Source organism: Eumetopias jubatus, unplaced genomic scaffold (genome assembly GCF_037043125.1).
Source record: "Eumetopias jubatus isolate StellerSeaLion01/CBP00866 unplaced genomic scaffold, mEumJub1_p1.0 scaffold_10, whole genome shotgun sequence".
Classification (NCBI taxonomy): domain Eukaryota; kingdom Metazoa; phylum Chordata; class Mammalia; order Carnivora; family Otariidae; genus Eumetopias; species Eumetopias jubatus.
In genome coordinates this window covers 82,120,838-82,144,336 of record NW_028274816.1, presented here as the reverse complement: position 1 = coordinate 82,144,336, position 23,499 = coordinate 82,120,838, and the positions used below count along the sequence as shown (strand labels likewise).

The 23,499-nt window shown below is 67.0% G+C and overlaps 1 protein-coding gene across 1 annotated transcript in view; it reads left to right on the top strand.

Annotated features, from left to right (window-relative positions):
• Positions 1-23,499, top strand: part of BAHCC1 (BAH domain and coiled-coil containing 1) — a 59,773-nt gene that overhangs the window by 29,465 nt on the left and 6,809 nt on the right. The window contains exons 3-19 of the mRNA XM_088028104.1: positions 4,166-4,288; positions 7,375-9,114; positions 9,449-9,557; positions 9,879-10,084; positions 10,251-10,409; positions 10,611-10,783; positions 10,913-11,243; positions 11,786-12,613; positions 16,646-16,845; positions 16,970-17,106; positions 17,467-17,595; positions 19,644-19,761; positions 20,525-20,820; positions 21,571-21,749; positions 21,841-22,142; positions 23,116-23,223; positions 23,313-23,469. Coding sequence (XP_087884230.1) covers positions 4,166-4,288; positions 7,375-9,114; positions 9,449-9,557; positions 9,879-10,084; positions 10,251-10,409; positions 10,611-10,783; positions 10,913-11,243; positions 11,786-12,613; positions 16,646-16,845; positions 16,970-17,106; positions 17,467-17,595; positions 19,644-19,761; positions 20,525-20,820; positions 21,571-21,749; positions 21,841-22,142; positions 23,116-23,223; positions 23,313-23,469 — 5,295 coding nt within the window. The remainder of the gene's footprint in view (positions 1-4,165; positions 4,289-7,374; positions 9,115-9,448; positions 9,558-9,878; positions 10,085-10,250; positions 10,410-10,610; positions 10,784-10,912; positions 11,244-11,785; positions 12,614-16,645; positions 16,846-16,969; positions 17,107-17,466; positions 17,596-19,643; positions 19,762-20,524; positions 20,821-21,570; positions 21,750-21,840; positions 22,143-23,115; positions 23,224-23,312; positions 23,470-23,499) is intronic.

Below are 23,499 nucleotides of genomic sequence, written 5' to 3'. Positions count from 1 at the left end.
GGTGAGAACTTACCAGCAACTGGAGCCTCAGGATAGGAGAGGGTGTCACCCTCCAGGGAGACAGCAGTGCTGTTGGTCAAGGTGGCCAGGGGGGCAGGGGCGTCTGTTGCAGAAAGGCAGGACCCTGGTGGGGGGAAGGCGGCTGGGGATCCCCCAGCCTCCCCCAGAGAGTCCTGGTCCTCCGATTGGCTGGCCACACACCCCCACGCCCCCAGACCTGGCCTCCCGGGAGACTAGGAGGGTGGCCCCTGGGAGGCAGGGTCAGGAGGGTTGCCACCTCCCAGCCTTGGTGGAGCAGAGCTTCCAGGTCTGGCCTGGGGCGGGTGGGGAAGTGGAGCAGGGAGACCTGGCAGCGGGGAGGTGCTGCAGGGTGGTCCGAGGACCCCACTGGAAGAGGAGGGCTGACACAGGGTGCAGGGGCTGCCCCTCTCTGGTTCAGAGGCTTGCCGCAGGCCTTGGGTCCTCCCAGGCACCCACCTCTTCCCTGCGGGGTCGGGAGAAACCCCCCGCTCCATGGCCCCTGTCTTCCTGCCCGTGGCCCCTATAAAGTATTCCCATCCCCTCTGTGCTTCAGACCCTGCCTTTGGAGCAGCCCCTACTTGGGGAGGGTCCCCCGCTGCCCGCTCTCCCCCTGCCCACTCCCCACACTTCCCACCAGCACCCCCGACCTTCCCGGACAGCCAGCGAAGACCCAGGGGATCCCGGGAGGGGTCACGGTACGTGGTCAACTTTGCTCCCCAGCAGCCCGGGGACCTGGTATGTGCCGCTCTTACCCGGCGCCTGACCCTTTTTGCTTCATTACACCCGTCAGGCGATGGCCTTGACCCTTTGTACCCCCCTGTTCTCCCTTCTGTCATGGGATTATGTTGAGTCTCCGGGCCGCTCACAGCAGCAGGGGCAGGATGGAGGGGGTCCACCGTGAGATGCCCACGGAGGCCTAGGGGCCCCCCCCAGAGCTCATCAAGGCCCTCCGGGGCCTCGAGGGTGGTGGGGGCCCAGGGATGGGTCTGGGGCTGCCCCCCCTCCGCCGTGGGCCGTTGCTTTACACAGATTTGGCATCTGTCCCTTAAGGCGGTCACAGTAGCCCCAACCCCTAGGGGTACGAGGGTGGGGGGGGGGGCCCGCAGACTGCGCTGTCCCCTGCAGGAGTGTGGGGCTGAGGAGCTCTGGTCCTCGGTTCCTGGGTGTCCAGCCCCACCCCGCTCCCTGCGCCTCGAGCCCTCCTGACAACCACAGCCCCCACGTTCGCCCCACCATAGCCCCTTCAAGGACCCGGCTGATGCCCTCTCAGAACAGCTGCTCTGGTTTGTAAAATCATGCTTTATTTTCTTCAGTTCAGAGAGGATGATCATGTTGGGGGACTTTTCTATGTCGGGGCTGAGAGGCCCCTCCCCGGACCCCTTCCAGCCCCCTCGGCCCGGCCCATGCCCCTTCTGCTGCTTCTTCCTTCTCTGCCTCCCCAGCCCAAATTCCCCCCCCCCGGGGTCTCCGAGGGGAAGGCTGGAGGTGGGAGGGGGGCCCCTGCGCCCTGGCCCGGGCGGCCACCCACTCAGGCTCTGAAGGAGAGGGACACGCCCAGCCGGCACCCTCACGCTGCCCCCACAGGGCGCCGCGGGAAATTGCTCACCACTCCGCCAGCTGAGCGCCTGCTCCCCAAGAGGGCGGGTGGGCGGCAGGCCCAGACCTCCCGAGGGGTCACGGGGGGGCCCACGCCCGGGAAACGGGTTCTGGGAAGGAGGAATTTACAGACTTCTGTTTACCAAAACGAGGCCCGTAAAACATTTAACAGCAGGCGATTAAAAGGGCACAGCTGTGGAGGTTCAGCTACCCCCCCCCGTCCCACCACCGCCCCACCCCCCGTACAGCGCACACAGGCCTCAGCCCCCCTGCCCCACTGCTCCTGTCCCCAGCCCGCGCTCAGCTTTTGTCAAGGCTTCCAGGAGCTGAGTTTAATCTAGGGAGCAGCTGTTCCAGATGCGTCTCCACACACAAACCAGGCCAGTTGGCCAGGCCTCTGGACCCAGCCCTGCCCTCAGCAGGAGGGGCTAGAAGGGGACAGGCCAGGGCGGCGGTTGGCACCTTTCCCGAGCCCCCAGAGGAGGCTGGGGATGTGAGCCCTAAGCAGGGAGACCTCTAGGGACTTCTGGAGCCTGCAGATGGGGCTGGTGGAGTGGGGTGCTTCGAGCTTGTGGGGCCCGAGACACGTTCTGCCTAGAAGGTTCCTTGGGGAAGGGACTCGACAGCTTCACCTCGGACCCCCTGGGCCAGAGAACATCAAACGGCATCATTAGGATCTGGGGGGGGTGGCCTGCCTCTGCCTCAGGGCCCACTGGGATCGGAATGCAAGGCCACCCCATGTGGACTGGGACCCTGCTCCCGGGGGATCCCGGAGTGCCCCCGGAGTTCGATGCTGGCCGTGTTCCAGTCCAAACTCTGCTCCTGCAGCTCCATTCTCAGGCTCTGAGCTGAGTGGGACTGCCTGCGCCATGGTAGCACAGCTCCCCCTTAGCCTCAGGCCTGGCGAGGGGCCTCCCGGGCCCCTGATGCTCACGGTGGGCTCCGGGCTGCCCCCCCACCATGCACCTGCAGCTGCAGCCGCCCCCAGCACTGAGATAGAGCCCAGACCCCACCAGCCTCCCCCCCGCCCCCTGCCGCCGCCCCGGCAGCCTCGGCATCCCGGCACGCCCACCTCAGGCCATGAGCCGATGCCCCAGGCCCGAGGACATGGGGACCTGGAGGTCGGTCCTGTGGCTCTGACCCTGCCCCTTCTGGAGAGGTGTTTCCCACAGGATACTCCGTGGAGGGCTCAGCCACCAGCTGTTAACAAGGAATGTTCCACTGGGGCAGCAGAGGGGTTTGGTCATAAATGGAACCGCCTGGAAAACAGTTAATGAGCGAGATGGAAGGGACTCCACTGTGACGCACTCAGTGGGGGTGCTGTTGCCCTTGGTCCCCAGGCGTGGGGCTCCCGGCGTGGCTACTACAGGTTCTCGCCTGGGGCCCTGGCCTGGCCTGCCCTCTCGGGACGGCTGTCTGCAGGCCCTGCCACAGCTCCTCCCTGGGGAAGCCCCTGGATGGTTGCTCCCTCCCAGGAGCCATTCGCTCTCGGGACAATCGTGGGGTCCCCAAGAGAAACTCCTATAGAGCACGCTTTCCGTGGAGAAAAAGTTCAGAGTGCTGGGTCGAAGCGCAAGTGTTAGAGCAAGACTGTGTCCTGCCCGCCCCAGCCCACCGGCGACCCCTCCCTGCTGGGCCAGGTTGGGAGTTAGGGCGGGGAAGGGCCGCCTTCAAGGCGGCTGGTGGCTCTGGGCATCCAGCAGACACGCCTGTGCCTGCCCAGGGCACCGGGGCTGGGCTGGGCCTCCCAGGCCGTGCTAACTTCTGTCTGTCTTCATCTCTCTGGGGGCAGTGAATGTGTGCGTCCCAGGTGGCTGAAGCCCCCAAGGTCCAAGGCAGGGCGGGCAGGGTGTGGCTGGCATTCTTGTGCTGGGCAGGGCCAGGCCCTGAGGACAGTTTAGGCCCCAGGGGGACAGAGAAGGGCCTGCCTGGCATGACTCAGAAGTGCCAGGGAGGGTCTCCGGGCTGGGGGCCAGCTCCCTCTGTAGATCTCCGAGCACGGAGGAGGCCCTGCCAGTGGAGAGCCCGCGGGGCCGGCGGCCTCCAGCAAGACGGGGCTCAGCCACAGCCCTCCTGCCCAGCCCCAGGGCGTGGGCTGCCCGAGCCCGGGGGCTGCCCAGTAGCTTGGACGGTGCAGGCCAAGGTGGAGTCTGGCCCTGGCCGTCCTGGCTGGGAGTTGAGCCCGGGTCCAGCGTGTGTGTCCTCCCAGGATACCTCCCAGGATGCCTCTCCAGAGCCTCTTAGTTGCCCTGCCTTGGAGCATCCCCCGCCGCCGAGCGCTGCCGGGGAGGAACCACAGGCACCCCCCTCCATCCTCCTCTCCCAGCCCATCAGCAATTCAATTTGTGCCGCACCAGAGGGATGGTGTTAGTCGAGTCAGAGTTAATATGATGTATTGATGGGTTGATTTCCCACCGGCCGACTATACACCAGGCTCCGCAGGGCGTCGCCCCTGGGCCGCCCACCGCCTCTCACCTCCCTGGGGCCAGGGCGGGTGCGGGCCTGGGCCTTGGAGGTGCCTCTGCAGCCAGTCTCCTTGCTTCTCTAGCTCCAGGGTACCCCAGATTTTCGGGGAGTCTGGCATCCACCTTCCTACCCATGAGCCACTTGGATCACCATGGAAACAGCAATGTTCTCTATGGGCAGCATCGTTTCTATGGAGCCCAAAAAGGCAAGTGCCGGCTTGGGGCCGTGCTGGGGTCTGGGGTGCAGGGCATCCTGGAGGGTGAGGCAGGGAGGAGCCGGGGGCTTCTGGGGCGCTGGGTAAAGGTGGCCAGCCTGGGCACACCTACGCCCCAGGTCTCAGGCCACGGCGGCGTGGGGCTGGGGGGGAGTGAGCCTGCTTCTCAGGCTCCCGGAGGACTGAAACTCCCAGGAGCATGGCCAAGAGGCAGGTTACGTGCTGGGCCCGGGTGAGCACTCTGAAGACCCAGCCACGCGGCCAGGACCTTTCTGGCTGCCGTGGAAGGATCTGCAGGAACCGCTGTCCCGAGGGGTGGCGCTCAGCTCCCGCACACCTCTTTCCTGTCCTCCACTGCCTGGGCAGCTTAGGGGGAAGATGCTGTCGGGTAGGGGTGGCGGAGGCCCGCAGGGGCCTGCGCTGGCGGCCTCTCAGAGCTGCGTGAGGCCCAGGCCCGACCGGCACACCAGGGCCTCGGGTCAGGCAGAGGCCGCAGGCGATGTCTCCCTGCAGACGAGGAGGGGCTGTCCCTCCATCGGCGGAAGGGGGCCTCCAGAGGTGCCTCTGGAGAGGGGGCGCTGAGGTCAGGGCCCTGCTGAAGAGAGGACAGGGCTGGTGGGGCCGTGGGGAGGGGTACGTGCGAGCATGCTCCCCCGTGCACATGCACACACTCGTGCAAAGGCCTGACCTCCAGGGCGTGGATCCCCTCAAGGAGCCCGCGGGAGGTGTGGCCGCCTGGGGAAGGGACAGGTGTGGGGAGTGGCTGGAGGCCCTCGTGCCCTGTCTCGAAGATTTTTCCTGGGTGGAGTGACATCTTATTTGGGTTTTAGAAAGGGCTCTCTGGGGTGGTGCCCAGGAGATGGGCAGGGGGACCGTTGGGTTGGTTATGTGTTTCAGATGACAGGTGGTATAGACTTAAATTGGGGCCCCCATCGTGGCCAGGCTGTGGGAGGGGTGCTGCTGTGGAGGAGCGGCTCAGAGGGGAGGGGGGAATCCATCCTCCACACAGGGGGACTTCCCCAGCGGTATCCAGGAGGTGGCCAGATACTCGTGGTGAGGGTCGGTGCCGTGGGACCCCCCCCCCGGGTGAGGACAGACATAGCTCGGGGGAGCCCAAGGAGCCCCGAGACGGGGGGCTCTCAGTGGAGGCAGAGGAGGGCCCCACCAAGCACCCAGCAGGGTGGACAGGACACCGGGCAGGGCAGGGCTTAGCAGGTAGCGGTTAGATCAGAAGTGTGCCAGAGCGGGTCTCAGGGAAGGAAGGGGACCCCAGCGAGGCAGTTTTGGGGGTGAGCCCACGGCTAACTCTCATGTCCTCCTACCCCCCCGCCCCGGCCCTTTCTCCCAAGAAGCCTCCCACTCCAGGACATTGGTGTGTCTTGCGACGCTGGGCCTGGCCGGGTGGCTGAGGTCCGGAAAGCCTCGGCCTTGACCTGGGCCTGGACTGGCTGGCTGGGATTGATGCAGATAAGACCCTGCCTGGGCCGGGCCAGGAAAGCACCCCCAGCCCCAGCCCCAGGGGAGGGAGAGATGCTGGATGCTCCCAGCAAACCAAGTTTCCTTCAGCTTGGTCCAGGTGCTCTGCTCCACAGAGGACAGCCCCCCACAGGCCCCGGGCTGGGTCCCCCAAACTCCCACGTGTGCAGCTACTTTGACAGCGTTTGCCAGGGCTGAACCAGAGCCCCAGAACCCCCTCTGGCAGTGGGTCGCTGGCATCCTGGAGCGCCGGTGGCCTCTCGGCGTTCAGCGTTTTGTGGTGGAGTCCCATCCAAGAACATTTGGGTTTCGGAAATCAAGCTAATTAGGGTTCACCCAGGCTACCCTCTTCCCCCTTGTTTTAATTAGCAGGAAACTGACGAGGAACTTGTGACTGAGGACAGTTTTACAAGTTCCAAATGTTTCTTTGTTCCCCTTGCTGCCCCCTCTGGGCTCCAGGCCCTCCACGCAGCCTGTCTGCCACCCCAGCCGGTTGTAGGGGGGGTGGCCCCCCAGGTCCCCGGAGACAGGAACCCAGCCCTCGTTCTGGGAGCAGTGGGCGTCTCCAGGGCCGGCTGGGGACCCCCAGGGAGAGCACGGCCCCGGGCAGGAAGGGCTCCACCCACCACCCACCTGCCTGGAGGGGCTCCCCCGAGCTGCAGGGGTGTTGAAAGCCGAGAGCGGGTAGGAGTAGGGATGGCCGGCAGGGCCCACTTCCTCGTCTTCCTTCTCTGAACCATCACCGGAGCCCCAGCTGGAGGCGCCCACAGTGACCATGCAGAGGAGCCGGGGGCCTTGCCGGGGCCCATCCTCAGGCCTCACTTCCTGCTGGGGGTCTTAGCTCTCACGGGGGCCTGGTCAGAGCCGGGCATTTTGCGGTCCTCCATGCACGGTCCCACAGGCCGCGAACTCTCTTCTGCCCGCGCTCCAGGTGGCTGGGCATCTGGGCCCAGCCAGCTATGCGGTGGTCCCATCACGCCACACGCCGTGCGCGCCACCATCCACTTAGCCAACCCGCAACTGTGAGTCAGCACCCTCCCCAGTGTCTAAGGCTCTGGTGGCTGTTTGTGAAGCGCAGCCCAGTTCCCGACCCCCCCGACTTTGTGCGGGGTGAAGCGCAGCCCAGTTCCCGCCCCCCCCGACTTTGTGCGGGGTGGGGGAAGGTGCCTGATCCGCGCACACTGCCACCTGCCTCTGCCCTCCCCCCACTCTTCCCCATGGGCGCTGGGGGCCCTGGCCCTTTGCAGCTCCCGTCTCCTGGGAGCTGCACGCAAGTCAAAACCTTCAGGGCGGGGGGGGGGGGGTGGCGGGGGAGTTCCGTTTCCCGGGCACAGAGCTTTGGTTTGGAACGATGCCGGAGTCCTAGACGGACAGGCCCTCCTCATGAATGTGCTCAGTGCTCTGAGGGTGTGCACGCGCACATGGTTAACGTGGTGACCGAACACAATGTCTGTTTTACGACTAAACCTTCTCGGCGGTAGCCGCAGGTTGCTGCCCGCTGGTGCCGGTGGAGAGGCTCCTGGGGCGTGTGTCTCGGGGAGTCTGACCTCTCCAGCCCCTGCCCCGGCCCTCCCAGTGACCTTGGTTCTCTTGGCACGCAGATAACTTCTACCTGCCCCCCCAGCCCACCCTCCTGCCTGCCAACCACAACTTCCCCGGCGTGGCCCGGGCCGCCCCCGGCCACCCCATCGGCTCCTGCAGCCGTGACCGAGGCGAGGCCGGCCCCCTGCAGAAGGGTGCCAAGGAGTTCGACCGCTTCCTCCTGGGCAGAGAGAAGGCCGGCAAGGCGGCAGAGGGCAAGGAGCGGCCGGCAGCCGAGGAGGAGGGCGGCAGGGATCGGCACAAGCTGGTGCTGCCCGGGCCGGCGGACGGCCCCTGCCAGGAGAGCGGCGTCGCGCCCCGCGGCGCCTGCGAGGGCCGCCCCAAGCACCTCGCCTCCTGCCTCCTCAACACCAAGGTGCTCAACGGCGAGATGGGCAAGGCCGCTCTGGCCAGCTGTGCAGGTGGCATGCTGGTGCGGCCCGGCACGGGAGTCGCGGCCTCGGGGCGCTGCACCAAGGAGCCGGCGGGCCCCGCAGAGCCCGGGCCGGCCTTCAGCGAGTGCCTGGAGAGGCGGCAGATGCTGCACCATGCTGTGGCCTACACCGTGCCGTCCGGCCTGCCCGCTGGGCCGCCCCCGCCCCTCAGCACGGCCGCCGGCTCCTTCCCCTGCTTGCAGCTGCACGCCGGCCCGGACGGGCTCTGCCCGCTGCAGGACAAAGTCCCCCGAGACCTGAAGGCCAGCGGGCCCACCTTCGTGCCTTCCGTGGGACACCTGGCTGAGAAGAGCCGTCCCTTCCAGGCCGCCGAGGCCTGTGCCGTGGCAGGTGAGGGCAAAGACCGGCACCTCGATGGTGCCTCGGCCCCTGAACATGCTGTGCCCTACGGGGTCTCCTATGCCCACCTGAAGGCCGAGGGCAAAGGCGAGCGGCGGCCTGGGGGCTTCGAGGCTGCGCTCAACCCCCGGCTCAAGGGCCTCGAGTATCTCAACAGCACAGGCCCCGAGACCCCCTTTTCTGGGCTCCCCAAAGGTGGTCTGGACAAAAGTGGCTACTTCGAGCTGCCCGCGCACTCACAGGACTGTGCCCGGCCAAGTCACCAGGACCCACTGGGTGGGAAGGTCACCCAGGCCTGCTGCACTTTAGATAAGACCGCCGGGAAGGAGACCCCTTCAGGTCCCCCTGGGGCCCAGAAGGTGGCCCGGATCCGGCATCAGCAGCACTTGGTGACCCCCGAGGTGGACCCAGGGGGCAGCGGGGTCGAAGCCAAGCGCAAGTCCCTGGAGCTGGCCTCTCTGGGCTATGGCGGGCCCCACCTGCCCCCGTGGAGCATCCAGTCGGGCCAGGGCACCGCCATGGCCATTGGCGAGGAGCGCAAGGGTGGCACCTATCTGGACCCCTTTAGCGGCAGCCTGCAGCAGGCCGCCCTCCTGCCCCAGGACCTGCCCACCCCGCCTGACGAGGTCTCAGCCATGAAGAACCTGCTCAAGTACAGCAACCAAGCCCTGGTCGTTGGCCAGAAGGCGCCCTTCGTGGGTCTGGGCGGCCTCAAGGCCAGCTGTGCCCAGCAGGATATGAAGTTCCCAGCCTCCAAGGGCCCAGCCCAGGCCCCCAGCGAGGCCGAGAGGCCCGACTGTGCCCGAAGCCGGGAGCACGACACCCTGCACAGTGACGTGGAAGTGAGGCAGCCACCCGTGGGCATCGCGGTGGCCCTGTCCCGGCAGAAGGACACGGTGAGCCGGCCAGAGATGGCCTACGGCGCCAGCGCTGGGCGGCAGGGCCGGGCAGCCCCTGCCTTCAAAGGTAGGCCCCTTGGTGGGGAGGGAGGCAGGGAGTGGGCTGACCTGCCCTCATGTACCCGTCCGAAGCTTACCCGGGACGGGCCCTGGGCTCTCCCACTGTCCCCTCCCCGTGTCTGCAGTCTCGTCCCTCACGGGGCTGAGCAGCCCGCCCCCATCCCTCGAGGCCACCAGCTCCCCACACCTGCCTTTGGCAGGACCCCTGGGGCCCACAAGGCAGGAGGCCCTCCTTTGGTTTGACGGGCCTCTTGGCTCGGAGCGGGGTCCCTGCTTGCTTTAGCCGCTGGCTCCCCAGCCACCCCGACCCTTGACCTTTCTGCCGTCTCCTACCCATGCAGCAGGTGGCGCGCCCCGCGCCAGCCACGCACTGGACCTGGAGGCCGAGGAGGAAAGGGCACGGCTGTCTGAGGACCGCCTGGGCCTCGCCGGCCGGGAGCTGCTGCTGCAGTAAGAACAGGGCTTCGGCCACTGGGGCGGGAGCCAGGCCACGGCTCTGGGATAGAGTGGCCTGACGTGGGCCGGGCGACACACTCCCCCCGCCCCCGGGCTTTGCATGGGTTGCTGCCTGTGTCGGGGGTGGGGGGAGCTCTGCTCACTTTCCCGCCACTGTCAGGGCCACGGCCGGGATGGACGCCCCGATCCTGAGGCCCACCTGATCCTGGGGTGTCCCCGTGCCCCTCCAAGGTTGATGTCGACAGGATGGGGTGGAAGAGCTGGGTGGGTGGCCGGCGGCTGTGCTGAGCCCCCACTACCCCCGGTGACCCTTAGGGACAAGGACCGCCTGGAGTTCTCCCGGATCCACCCGGCAGGTGGCTGCCCCGGAGACCTGGCCCCTCATCTTGTGATCGGCAGCGGTTCCTCCCTGCCGAGCAGTCAGCTGGGCGGGGACCCGGCCTCCCACCCGCACCCTGCCCACCCGCCCTGGCTGCCCCGCACCCGCAGCCCCTCCCTGTGGATGGGGGGACATTCCTACGGTCAGTGCTCCGAGGGCAGGCAGGGGGGCAGCCAGCGGGCTTGACGGGCAGGGCTGGCCTGGGGCTGAGCGGCCCTCGGCCCGGTGCGGGAGGCCCCAGAGGGCGGGGCCCGGCCGGCCTGGGCTCCCCGCTCCACTCTGCCTTACTGCCTTACTTGTGTCCCCAGGCCTTGGGCACCCCGCCCTGCACCAGAACCTGCCCCCAGGCTTCCCCACCTCCGTGCCCGGCTCTGTGCCCTCTGTGTTCCCCCTCTCCCAGGACAGCCCTGCCCAGCTCGTCATCCTGCCCTCTGAGCCCGCACCCCACACCGCCCCCCACGCGCTCGGTAAGAGCCTCTTGGGCAGGCTGCTTATACGTGGGGGTGTCGGAAGTGGGTCCGAGGAAGGGAGCAGCCCATGGAGGGGATGGGGCAGCAGGGAGCAGGCGAGAGGTAGATGAGCTGTTGGTGAGGGGGGCTCAGGGGGCTGGGGCACAGCCCGCATCCCGTCCTCGCCGGGTCTCATGGCTCCTCTGGCCCTGCCCACAGCTGACGTCATGGACCAGGCCTCCCTGTGGCCCCCCATGTATGGGGGCCGGGGCCCCGCCCCCCACGTGCAGCACCCAGGCCAGCTACCTGTGTACTCCCGGTCCCAGCTCCTACGGCAGCAAGAGCTCTATGCCTTGCAGCAGAAGCAGCAACCACGGGCGGCCCCCGTCCAGGTACCTGCCCCAGGCCTCACCCCGCGGGGACCCAGTGCTGCGCTCCTTCCCTCCCTCTGCTCCAGCCTGGCCTGGCCCCTGGAACCCCCCCGTGGGATGGTGCCCTGAGCCTCTCCCTCGCCCTGACAGCGGAAGCCCGAGGACCATCACCTGGAGCTGGAGGAGCCTGCCCAGGAGAAGACCCTGAAGTCCACCCACAAGCCAGTTGCCTTAACCCCCACAGCCAAGGGCACCCCCTCACCGGCCACCGTAGGCCCTGTCAAGCTGTCACCTTGCTGCCACTCGCCTACCCCAAAGCCCCCCACCAGCTGCCCCACCACACCACCACGTCCCAGCGCCCCGTGCACTTTATCCGTCTGCCCCTCGGGCAGCCCCGGGCCTGGCTCCAAGCTGCCCAGCTCCGAGGACAAGAGTGGGGAGGGCCGGCGGTCCGGAGCCGATCTTAGCACGTTGGAACCAGGTGAGAGTGGGCAGTGCTGGGCTGGCCATGGCCCGCCCCTTCCACGCAGAGGCCTTTTCCCACTTCTGGGCGTGCAGAGCTGAACTGCGGGGGCTGCCCTCGTTGGGCACCTGCAGGGGTGCCCTCACATACCCAGGCCCCCTGGTAGGGCCCAGGGCTCTGTTACTTGGCTTGTGGTCTTTCCTTCTCTGTCCACTGTCCCTCCATGGGGGAAGCACTCAGGGTCCCCACCGCCTCCTCCCCAGTCCCTGGCAGACGAGGCAGGACAAGGGTTGAGCTCTGTTGGCCGGCAATGGGGGCCACCAGTGACAGAGCGCCTGGCCTGTGGGACCGGTTCCCGGCCCTGAATCTGGGTCTCAGTCCCCCTCCGTGTGGCGTGTCCCCCGTTCCTGTCTCACCTGCTTCGAAGGCAGAGGCAGAGGCCTGGCGGGGGACCCTTCCTCCTAGGTGTGAGTCAGGGATCTAAGGCCACCCTGTCCCCGTCCAGAGCAGGGTCCCCCATACCCCCGTTGCCCCTCCTGACGACACCTGTTCTTTCACAGACCTGCCTCCTGGATACACCTGCCGGGCGGCCAGCCCCGCCTTCTCCCTGTCCCCCAGCGTGCACCCTCCTGACCTCTCGGACCCCAAAACTATGCAAACTGCAGCCCCCAGGGTCCAGCCTGAGCCAGCGAGGACGTTCCCGCCCGGGGAGCTGCCCCCGCGAAGCCCCCAGAGCCCACAGGAGCCGGGGTTGCCCTCAGGGGCCAGGGAGGCCACCCAGGACCTTGCTGCCACCCCCCACCCTGCCGAGCGGGGACCCCTGGGGAAGGCAGCAGACCCCAGCCCACTGGAGGGGCTTCGAGAACTGCGATGTGGGGCCCTCCTCGAGGGAGGGGGCCCCGAGGCCACTGGCCAGGCTCATTCTACTCAGGGAGGGGCTGCAGAGGAGGGGGCCACGGCGGAGGGGGGTGGGGAAGCAGGGCCAGGGCGCTCATCAGGGGCGGGCCCCCAGGCCCTGCAGCAGCAGAGAGGCCCAGATGCCCTCGATGAGGCCAGACCAGGCAAGCAGCAGGCCCCCAGGGAAGCAAGGCCGGAGGAGGGGGCTGAGTATCAGGAGGACAAGCTGGAGGAGGAAGAGGGCCAGGGGTCAACTTTCAAGAACAGCCACCTGCCCAGGGCGCTCCTGGGCCTGGATGCCCTGGTGGCAGCCACCATCGACCTGGGGGACCTGCCAGGCATCAGCCCGCTGGACCCGCAGCTTGCCGCTGCCCCGGGGCCCCCATGCACAGCCCCTTCACCCTGTAGCTCAGGGATTCATGGAATTGCCCTGCTCAGCGAGCTGGCTGACCTGGAGATCCAGCAGCAGAGGAGGGAGCCGGCCTTGCAAGGTGAGCACCGCCCCACCCTCCGTGAGCCCTCTGGGGCCCCAGGGCAGCTGGCCAGACTGTGGGCTTCGGCTCGGCTGTCCCACAGTGGGGCCCCCGCAGCTGCCTCCCCCCCCGCCCCGGCCCTGTCCGTGGCCCTGTTGGCTGGGGGCAGGGCCCTCGGCTTCAGAGGGGTGGCCTCTAGGGCAGCGTTGTCGCGATGCTCACAGGGCCCTGTGGGGACTCACAGGTGTCCTTCAAGGATGTCAAGGCCGTCAGGGGCGAGGTGGCAAACGGGGAAAGGTTGGGCTCCCCTCTGTAGGCACCCAGCCCTGACCTGCTCCCACCTAGGCCCAGGGGAGGTGGCCTGAGGCCAATCGGACAGTCCTCGGACCTCAAACCCACATGTCCCCTGCAGTTTCACCAGGGCTGGGGGCTGGGGTGCCGGTCCTTCCTGCCCCGGGGCTGACCTGCCGGTGGAATTGCTCCTGGGCTCCCAGCACCCAGAAGAGCCCCCGGGCTCAGGCATGGGGTCTGGCGCTAGCCCACGGTGAGCCCTGGACCAGGGCCTGTGGGGACCCCACACAGGCCAGAAGACCCTCCTCCCTGCCCAAGCAATAACCCTAGAGCGGCCCCCGAGGAGACCCCCGCCCGGGGGGAGCACCCCCAGCCAGGCACTGTGCTCATGATACTTATAGAAAGAACCCAACAAAGTTCTCTCGGCTTGCCCACTTGTTTTCCCGGTGCGTGAAGCCCTCCGCTGCCCGCCTCCGGCACCCCGTGTGCTGTTTGGAGGTGAAGCAAGTGTCCTCGCGGAGCTTCTTTCCCCAGAGCCTCTGTGTCACTCTCCCGTCCTCCTAGATGGGCCTGGCGCTGTGCCGAGGGCAGCGTGCTGGGGAACCCCTCCACGTGGGCTCTCCGCTGGACCCGGAGGAGGGCCTCACTTAGGGCTGGGGGCTGCAGGGTGAGGCCCCCCACCCTGGTCAGGGCCAGGGCCGCCTGGAGCCACCACGTGAGCGTGGCTGGCACAGAGTGTGACGAGCGGATGCCGGGCGCCGTGTGTGGCCACCCAGTCTGTGCATGAGAATGCCTGCTGGACCGGTGCCCATTCACTGAAGGAACGCTCCATGTAGACCACGTGTGTCCCCGTGTGGGCGCTGCAGCTGCGGCCCAGGCCAGGCGCCATGGTGTGTGGACCAAGGGAGATGCCGTGGCCAGGTCTCCACTCCAGCCTCCCCTCCTGGAGCCCCCAGGCCCCCACCCTCCCCGCCTGGAGCCCCCAGGCCCCCACCTCCACTCTTGGAGCCCCCAGGCCCCCACCCTCCCCGCCTGGAGCCCCCAGGCCCCCACCCTCCCCTCCTGGAGACCCCAGACCCCCGCCTTCCCCTCCTGGAGCCCCCAGACCCCCACCCTCCCCTCCTGGAGACCCCAGACCCCCACCTTCCCCTCCTGGAGCCCCCAGACCCCCACCCTCCCCTCCTAGAGCCCCCAGGCCTCCACCCTCCCCTCCTGCTGCTCCCAGACCCTCACCCTCTCCTCCTGGAGTCCCCAGATCCCCACCCTCCCCTCCTGGAGACCCCAGACCCTCAGCCTCCCCTCCTGGAGCCCCCAGGTCCCCACCCACCCCTCTGTCCCAGTTAATTGGCTTGTCTGCACACTCTCGGATCCAGAGCTGTTCCCTATGAGCTCAGTGACTACCTTGCCTGAAACGTATTAGGAGATCAGCTGTGTTCTCAGATGAGCAGGAAGATTCACAGAGGTTGAAAATGGAAGAAGTATGTCCCAGGAAGCAGGGACCAAGAGGGACAGCAGAGCCTCCTGCCCCCTCTTCCCCAGAAGGGACCCCCTGAACTCCCCTAGGCCAGGCATGGTGTTTGGTGAAAGGCCCCAGGAGCCCCCTGGAAAGTGGGGGTAAGGAGGTAGCCAGGTTGGCAGCTGGGCTGTGGTGGGGCAGGGGCTCAAAACCCAAGCCATTGGCTCATGGTCACCCTCACTAGCCCCACCCAGCAGGCCTCAGCTGCAGGACACTTGGCCTGCCCCCACCTGGGCTCAGGTCGAGGGAACCCGGCGGGTAGGCTCTCTGGCCCCCAGACCTCTAGACCAGATGCAGGGACTTGGGCCCCAGGCAGAGCCTGGGGGCAGGAAAGGGGATTGGTAGTCAGACCCTGTGTCTGTCTGGCCTTGGATGGTGAGGTCTGCACGCAGGGGCCCAGCCCTGAGGCACCCAGAACATTCCCACCCTTGGAGGAGCCACCTGAGCCTCCCATCCACCCTGGAATTTTGGGAAGTCCAGGCCCTGTCCCTCCTGGAGTGTGGCTGCCGCCTTCTTCCTGAGTGGCCTGAAACCAGGCAATGGGCGGAGCCAAGATCCCACCCTGCCCCTAGACCCCACTTTGAACGGGTCTGCTGACCTCCACGCCCCCCACCCCTGCTGGCTGACCCTCACCCCTGCCCTGTCTGACAGCTCCCACCTGTCTGAAGGACTGTGGCGGGAAGCCTGAGCCTCCACCCTCATCTGTGTCCACAGAGCTGTGGCTGCTCTGGATAGCCTGGCCCGGGCCTTTCCAGGGCCCGGAGTTGGAGACACCCCCGAGGCATGGGCTGGGGCTGTTCCCGTCTCTCTCCACAGCCCCTGGGACTAGAGAAGCACGCGGTGTGTTGCTGGAAGCCGAGAAGAGCCCTCCCCAGCCCATCTCCCCGCGCCCACCACCCTCCCCCAGGCTCAGCCGTGGGACGCGTCTCAGCACGCCTAGTCTGAGGGGTGGGGGGGGCGGCGCGGAGGAGCTGCTTGGCCACCACAGTGACCCCGGCAGATGGGACACCGTGTGGAACTTCTAGCTGAAACAGGGCTTCGGGATAGCCCTGCCCTGGCTGCTGGGGGTGGGGGGGCGCCCTCAGCCTCCCACTTGCTCCCGCGGCCCGGCCGTCGCTCGACCTGGTGTCCAGAGGTTTACGCTCCTGGCACCTGCCTTGCTGATCTGTCCCGTTGCTGAGGCTCGCTCTCCCTGCGGCGCCGTGGCTGTGGCCGTGGCCGTGGCCAGGCACTTCCCTGTGCACGTAATAAGTATCTCACAAGGGGTGCGTGAAGCAGGGTGATGTCCCTGCCCTACGTGCATCCTCCCCCGCATTTATCTGTTGGTGTCTGTGTGACTCGTGGGGTCTTGCTCTCTTTCACTGGCTGTCATTGGCCACTCTTCACGGTTTACTTTGATGGTGGAAATGTGTCAGATTGGGCGCCCTCAGCTGGCCCCTGTGGGCACCGACGTGTCCCCGTCCCTGTTGGACACCTCCTGGCTCACTACACTCCTCCCCTGCCCCTGGAACCAGCCGTTTCTCCGAGGAGCCCGGTTCCTGTCCTGGGAGGATGGCATTAGAAGCCAAGTTCAGGGTGTTAGGGGTGCTCATTGCAACTGGGGTATTGCTGCTCCCCAGCCCTCTCGGAGGGCAGAGCGGGATGTTCTGAAAATCACCACTGCCCACTGACCGCTGCCGTCCCAGGCATCCCGTCTGGCTGCACGGGGCTCCTCCTGGCCGGTCCTCCTGGGATCAGCCTGCCCCTGCTGGCCTGACTCCCTGTCTCTGCCACCACCCTGCCCTGTCCTGAGTCTCGGCTCCAGGCCTCTCCCCTGGATGGATGCTGCCCTCCTCTGGCTCAGCTCTGACCCTGCACTGAGCCATTCGACTCACCCCACTTTTCATGGGGCACAAACACATGGGCACTTTCTGTGTGAAGCATAATAAGCCACGTCCTTTAGCACCTAAATTGTTTAGGCTCTCCCTGTAGGTCTGTGCCATTCCAACTGGCCTGGCCCACAGTAGCCAAGAGAGATGTCCCCAGCCACGTCCCTGGAGCTGAGGCAGGGTGCTGTGTGCCTGCCCCCGCGCCCATCTCACCGTTCCCAGCCACCTCACCCTGGTGCTTGGTCCTTGTGTTTTGGGGAGCTGGGCAGCCTGGAGGGTCTGGGCCATACTGAGAGGCAGGCTGACATCAAGAGCCTTTCCGAGGGGCAGGGTGTGCCCAGCATCTGCACACACCGACCCTCGTGTCCCCTGCAGAGGGAGAGGACGTGCTGGCTTTCGACCTGCGGCGCCTGGCCACGCTGGCCTCAGCCTGGTCCCTGGTGGAGGCCGCCGGCCTGGACAGCCCCTCCGCCACCGCCCAGCCCCCAGCTGCCGACCCCTGCAGGGCTCCCACGCTGACACCCCGCATGCAGATCCTGCAGCGCAAGGACACCTGGACCCCCAAGACCAAGCCTGTGAGTGGGGGGCCCTGGTCACCCCCCAGGGCTATAACCCCAGGGGACCTCCGAGCACCCCCCCGGCCGCCCCCACCGTGGGGCCCGAGCCAGGCTCACGGGCTCCTGTGCCCCTGCCCCCCAGGTCTGCCCCCTGAAGGCCGCCATCGACCGGCTGGACACGCAGGAGGTGGAGATGCGCGTGCGGCTGGCGGACCTGCAGCGGCGCTATAAGGAGAAGCAGCGGGAGCTGGTGCGCCTGCAGCGCAGGCATGACCACGAGTACGGCCCGGGCCGACGGCGGGGCGGGCCGTGCTGCCGCAAGGGCCAGGGAGCCACCTGTGGCCCAGGCGCCAGGGCAGGGGGTACAGCCCAGGGCCACTGCCTCAAGGTCAGGGAGCCGCCCGTGGGTGCCACACTGGGCTGGGGCTGGGGTCTGGGATGGCCTCCAGACACCGTGGGAGGATGAGGTGCTGGCCCAGAGAAACCAGCCCTCGCCTGAGGGCCAAGCTCCCCAGGCCGGGCCTTGGGAGGGGCTGCCCTGCCCCCACAGCCCTCCAGGAGCCCGTGCCCTCTGCTGGACCCCCGTCAGGGAGTCAGGGTGGGCGCCAGCCTCTGACAGTACCCCCCTGCGGCCTCCAGGAGAGAGGAGAGCTCGCGCAGCCCCGCACGGCGAGGGCCTGGCCGGCCGAGGAAGCGCAAGTACTCCAGCCTGCTGCCCACTCTGCGTCCTGGGGGCCAGCTCCCCAGGGGCGACAGCAAGAAAGTCAAGTAAGTCCTGGGTGTGCGGGCCGCCACAGGACGCCTCGGGCCGGGGTGGGGCTGGGGTGCCCTCGACACCCCTCTCTGCGCCCCTCGCCCCCCCGGCGCCCCCTTCACAACTGCCCCAAAGACCCAGCACTTCCCTCCCAGAACTCCAGGCATGATGAGCGTCCAGGGGACAGAGCCTCCTGCAGACGTCCCCTTCCCGATGCTCACAGTTTCCTCTCGGAAGCCACGGCAGGCCTGGAGCGTGGCCACACCAGGTCCACACCCCTGGCCGTGGCCTCGCCCCCTCAGAACAGCCTCTCGATCCGCACTGTCTGACTTGGTCGGTCACGCTGCCGGCGCCGTGTTATTATCCATTACCCGCCCGGCGCACTCGTTGGCACGCTCCCGGCCCAGGCATAATTGTCCTTCTCGGCTACAAATTGCCTCTCCCGGCAGACCTATTTGCATAAATCCAACGAGCTCCTGCAAACGTGATTGGCGAGCGCGTGTGCGCACTGCATCAATCCTGATGATTTGGTAATAATAGTTAAATCGGCACTAAATGGTTTCTTCAATTAAGACAGAGGCAAAAAATTAATCTCAGGGCTTTATGTCACAAAACATTAGCAAATGCAGACAAGGTTACAGGGAGGGGGAGCCCGCCCCGCCTGTGGGCGGTGGTCAGACGCGGCCACCTGGGTGGGGACCTCCCCAAGCCCTCCTGCCCCCTGCCCGGGTGCCACCCAGCAGGGGACCCCCAGGGTTTCCCTTTGCAAACCAGCCAAGGCCGTCGGGGCCACTGGCCCTGGCGGAGCCCACTGGGGCCAGGGCCTGGCCAGTGGCCCTGTCAGGGAGTCCTGGCGAGGCCACCCCCTGCTTCCCTGGGGCCCACATGGCCCCAAGCGCCCCCAGCCTGGAAGCCCCATCCTGCTACTTGCACGCAGCCACTTTCTCGGCTGGCCCACGAAGCCGGGCCCTGGTTAGAGGGTAGCAGCGTCAGGACAAAGAGGGCACGGAGTCCAGGACCCTCCCTTCCCAAGGACTGGGGCTCCTGCCTGAATCTTGGGCTTCCGCCCTCTCTCCACCCCACTGTGGGGCCTTGCCCGGCCTTGGGGACTGGGCAGGAAGCAGAAGGTCAGGCTGAGAGTGGAGGGAGGGCGTCGTGCCTGCATAGCCAGCTTCCCGCCTGGCCGCCTCGCTGGGCTGCCCCAAAGCCGGGGCCCTCAGCCTCCATCTGTGACTCGTTTTCGTGAACACCATGTGAGTGGGGGGCGGGGCGGGTGACAGGCCCAGCCCCACAGGCATCCAAGCTCTTGGCCCCACACCTATGAGGCACAGGGATGCTGAGACTTGGTGTCAGCAGCTTTCCGGACTGTCTGGGACCTGGGCCGTGGAGTGCAGGGTCCCCTCCCTCCAGACCTGGAATTAAGGACAGGGTGTAAGCCCAGCAGTTGGGGTCCCTGGAGGCTGGGAGGCTGAGCCTGGACATGAGTTCCTCTGGCCACTGGACCCTGTCCTCTTCCTGGCAGTGGCAGAGCAAGAGGGAGGGGACCTGGCCCTCAGGAGCCTCTCTAGCACCTCTCTGTTCCTAACTCTGGGGCAGCTGGCCTTGGCACTCACCAAGGGCCAGGCCTGGGACCCGTGTGGCCCCACCCCAGCTTTGCAGGGAGCCACAGTAGTTACTGTACCCATATTCCAGGTGTGAAGACTGAGGCCACAGCTTGGTCACATAGTGGTCCAGCTGGCCACAGAGCCCTGGCTCCTGAGCTTCGGGCTGCCCCTCCCCAGTTAGCAAGCAGAGGCCCTGTCTGGGAAGCAGGTGCCGGGCGGGGAGGGGGGTGGGGGGGCTCAGCACTGGCTTGGCCGCCCCGGGCCACCCAGCAGCCATGCATGTGCTGTGAGGGGCCTGGCACAGGAAGACAGCCTTGTCCAGGAAGAAGCAGAGCCTGCAGGGGCTCAGGGGGCGGGGTCTCTTGGCTGCCACCACAGGGCCCATGGCGGGGAATGGGGCCAGGGTGCTGAGGTATGCTTGCATCTGGCCCCTGCCCACCTGCACCCCATGCCCCCAGGGCGGTGCGGTCCAGCCTGAGCCTGCTGTGTGCTGAGCTGCGGGGCGGGGATGAGCCCCCGAAGAAGCGGAACCGGCTGGAGTCCGGCGTCTATGTGGGCCTGCAGCCAGCCTCTGTGGTGAGCACTGCAGCAGCCTCGCCCCAGGCTCGGGGGCTCGGGGGTGCAGGGTGTCGGGCAGACTGCAGCAGGCCACACGCCTGCCCCGTGCCAACCCCCAGCTGGGATCCCCCTGCTCAGATGAGGAAACCGAGGCCCGGGGAGCTCCAGGTAGCTCACAGCAGAGGCTGGCCCCCAAACCTCCAGGTGTGGCTGGGGCTGGTGCTGCGCCCCCTGCCTCAGCGTGCTCCAGCAAAAAGAAAAAGAACACATGCTACTGTGGGTTCCAGAAAGACTCCAGCAGTGAGGGCCCGTGCTGTCCATGGTGCCAGGTGCACCCCCTTGCGTAGTGGGCAGCCTCCCTGGGGGCGGGCTTTCTCACACTGCCACAGCCCATTCCTTCTGGGTGCAGGGGGCACCTCCTCCCCACCACCCCGCATTCCAGGGTTCTGGGAGGGACAGGTGAGAGGCAGGGCTGAACGTCTTGCCACTTTGCCCATCCCTCCCAGAGCAGACCCCTGGGCCTGTGGTCTCCCCCCCCGAGCCTGAGTCAGGTGGGCAGTCTGGGGGTGCTGAGGACTGGGGGATGGGATGGGCCACAGGCTGGGCTCCAGTGGGCAAGCCCCGTGTCCCAGGGCCAGGCGCCCCCTTGGCCCCTTCGGAGGACAGGACCCGAGGAGGTGCCACTGTGAGCCGATGTTGGCAGAGGGCAGGCTGAGGGCGGCAGGGCCGTGGCTCGGGGTGGGGGCCCTGATGACTGCCGCTCCTGCCTGCTCGTTCGCAGGACAAGGTTCGGTGCAAGAAGAGCAGTGGGCAGGGCGAGCTGGCGTCCGCCGTGGCCCACAAGGTGGCCCAGCTGAAACCGAAGGTCAAGAGCAAGGGGCTGCCTGCTGGCCTCAGCCCCTTCAGGCGGAAGGAGCCTGCTCCGGGGGGACGCATCCGGAAGAAGCTGTCCCGAGCCAAGGGCACCAAGGTGCCAGGGGCAGCCCGGCACGCACAGTCGGAGGACGGTGGCGCCAGCAGGGAGACCCCCAAGTTCCCGGGCCAGGCAGCGGTGGCCACGGCACAGGAGGCAGGCAAGTGGTTGGTGTGAGCGCCCCAGCCAGAACCTCAGCCGCAGTCCCTCGGGGTCTGGGGGAGAGGGCTGACGGGCTGAGAGGGCCATCAGAGCCAGGTCAGGGCTCCTGGAGGGCACCAGACCCACTGCAGCCGCTGGGGAAGGAGCCCCTGCCCCACGGCTGAGCCCAGTGGCTCTCTGCAGGGCCACGGGGAAAGAAGACCCTGGACGCATCCTGGAAGGGGGGCTAAAAATGGCCCTTCTGCCCGCTGTAGGCTGCTTTCCTGCAGTGTACGGCCGGCCTGACCTGGAGGGTTATCAGGCCCCCAGCAAACCCTTACGTCCAGAAACAGGCGCCTGGGAAAATAGATGCTTCCTCCCCGCCAGGCCTTGCCCACCCGCACCAAGTTCTCGCCTGAGAAAGAACAAAGGGAGGGGAAGAGGAAGCAGGAAGCAGGAGGGCAGTAAGGGGAAGGGGCTGTCCTGGGGAGGGGGATCCCCAGGCCCAAAGGCGGACGCCCCGCTGCCCAGGGCACAAGAAAGGAAAACAGGCAAGAAGAGGAAGGTCAGAGAGGGGCCCCTCCCCTCCCCATCCTGGACGCCTGGCCCAGGTGCCTGACCCCTAAAGTAGCCCCAAGGGCGACAGTGACGGGCCCCCCCCACGGCCCCCCAACGTAGCCACGTGCGCACAGACGATCGGCTCCCCCAGCCCCACCCCGGCGTGGTGCTGCTCCAGCGCCGAGTCATCTGGACCCTCTGCCTCCCCCAGGCAGTGGCTATGACAGTGAGAACTGCGAGAGGTTCTTGGGTTCAGAGGCACCCCCCAAGGAGCCCGGGCTGGTGCTACACACGGGGGCCAGCGTGGCCGTGCTGGGGCCCTCACCCTCTTCCGTGGTCAAGATGGAGGCCAACCAGAAGGCCAAGAAGAAGAAGGAGAGGCAGGGCTTGCTAGGTAACCCGGAGGCAAGGGCGGGCCAGGGGTCAGCCTGCTGGTGGGGGTCGCAGCATCAGGGACCCCTGTGACAGCCGCCTTCCCCCCACAGGGGCCTGCCGCCTGTCCAGCCCAGAGAGCGAGGTCAAGGTCAAGAGGCGCACGGTGAAGGCCAAGGTGGGCACCAAGCTGGAGCGGGCCCCAGGGCGCAGGCCCCCGGGCGCACCAGGCAAAAAGAAAGCCAAGGGCAAGGCCAAAGGCAGCCTGCGGGCAGACCCGGGGGCCACCCCCAGCAGGGACACCCTCTTCAGCCCCGCCCGGTCCTTCACCTGCCGTGAGGAGGGCAGCAAGCTGGCCAGCGAGCGTCTCAAAAGAGCCACACGCAAGAGCACAATCCTCCAGCCGGGACTGCGGGTGAGGGTCAGCGGGCGCCGCGGGCTCCTGGGCACCCTGATGGAGCCCTCCTGGGCTCGGCGGGTGGGCACCAGATGCCAAAGGAGCCCTCACCCCACCCTCTCTCCCTGCTCATTATGGCCTCCCCTGGGTCAGTGCACACCACACCCCTGGACTCACACTTGAGGTCAGCGTGCCCCATCCCTGGACTCACACTCGGGGTCAGCATGCATCACACCCCTGGACTCACACTCAGGGTCAGCCTGACTCACACCCCTGGACTCATACTTGGGGTCAGCCTGACTCACACCCCTAGACTCACACTCGGGGTCAGCGTGCATCACACCCCTGGACTCACACTTGAGGTCATCGTGCCCCACGCCTGGACTCACGTTCGTGTCACACTCGGGGTCAGCCTGACTCACACCCCTGGACTCACACTCGGGGTCAGCGTGCATCACACCCCTGGGCTCACACTCAGGTCACACTCGGGGTCAGCCTGAATCACACACTCGGGGTCAGTGTGCATCACATTCCTGGACTCACACTTGGGGTCAGTGTGCACCACAACCCTGGACTCACACTTGAGGTCAGCGTGCCCCACCCCTGGACTCCCGTTCGTGTCACACTCGGGGTCAGCGTGCATCACACCCCTGGACTCACACTCAGGTCACACTTGAGGTCAGCGTGCACCACACCCCTGGACTCACGTTCGTGTCACACTCGGGGTCAGCCTGACTCACACCCCCAGACTAACACTCGGGGTCCGTGTGCATCACACCCCTGGACTCACACTCAGGTCACACTTGAGGTCAGCGTGCACCACACCCCTGGACTCACACTCGGGGTCAGCGTGCACCACAACCCTGGACTCACCCCTGGACTCACACTCGGGGTCCTACTTGGGGTCAGCCTGCACCACACCCTGGGCTGGCTGTGAGCTGGGAGGCTGGTGCCACCCTGACCTCGGTTCCTTCCCACCCGCCCCTAACAGCGGAAGAACGGGGCCCTGTCCATCGCCCTGTCACCACGCAATGCCAAGGCCATCCTGGGGAAGGGCAGGAAGGTGGGCAAGGTGAAAAGCAAGGCTGTCGGCAAGCAGGTAGCGTCCCCACCCCCCGGGCGCCCGGCCAGGGCGCAGACCTCTCCCACCCCCACCTCCAGAGGGAGTTGACCCCTCTGGCCCCCCAGGGCAAGGGCCGGGCCGTGAGTCGGCTGCTGGAGAGCTTTGCTGTGGAGGACGATTTTGCGTTTGACGACAACGGCAGCTTTGAGGAGGAGGAAGAAGAAGAGGAGGAGCCGGGAGCGGCCAGAGGGCCTCTGAGCGCCGAGCAGAGCGCAGCCCTGGGTGAGTGGCCCGGAGGCGTGGCCCCGGGCG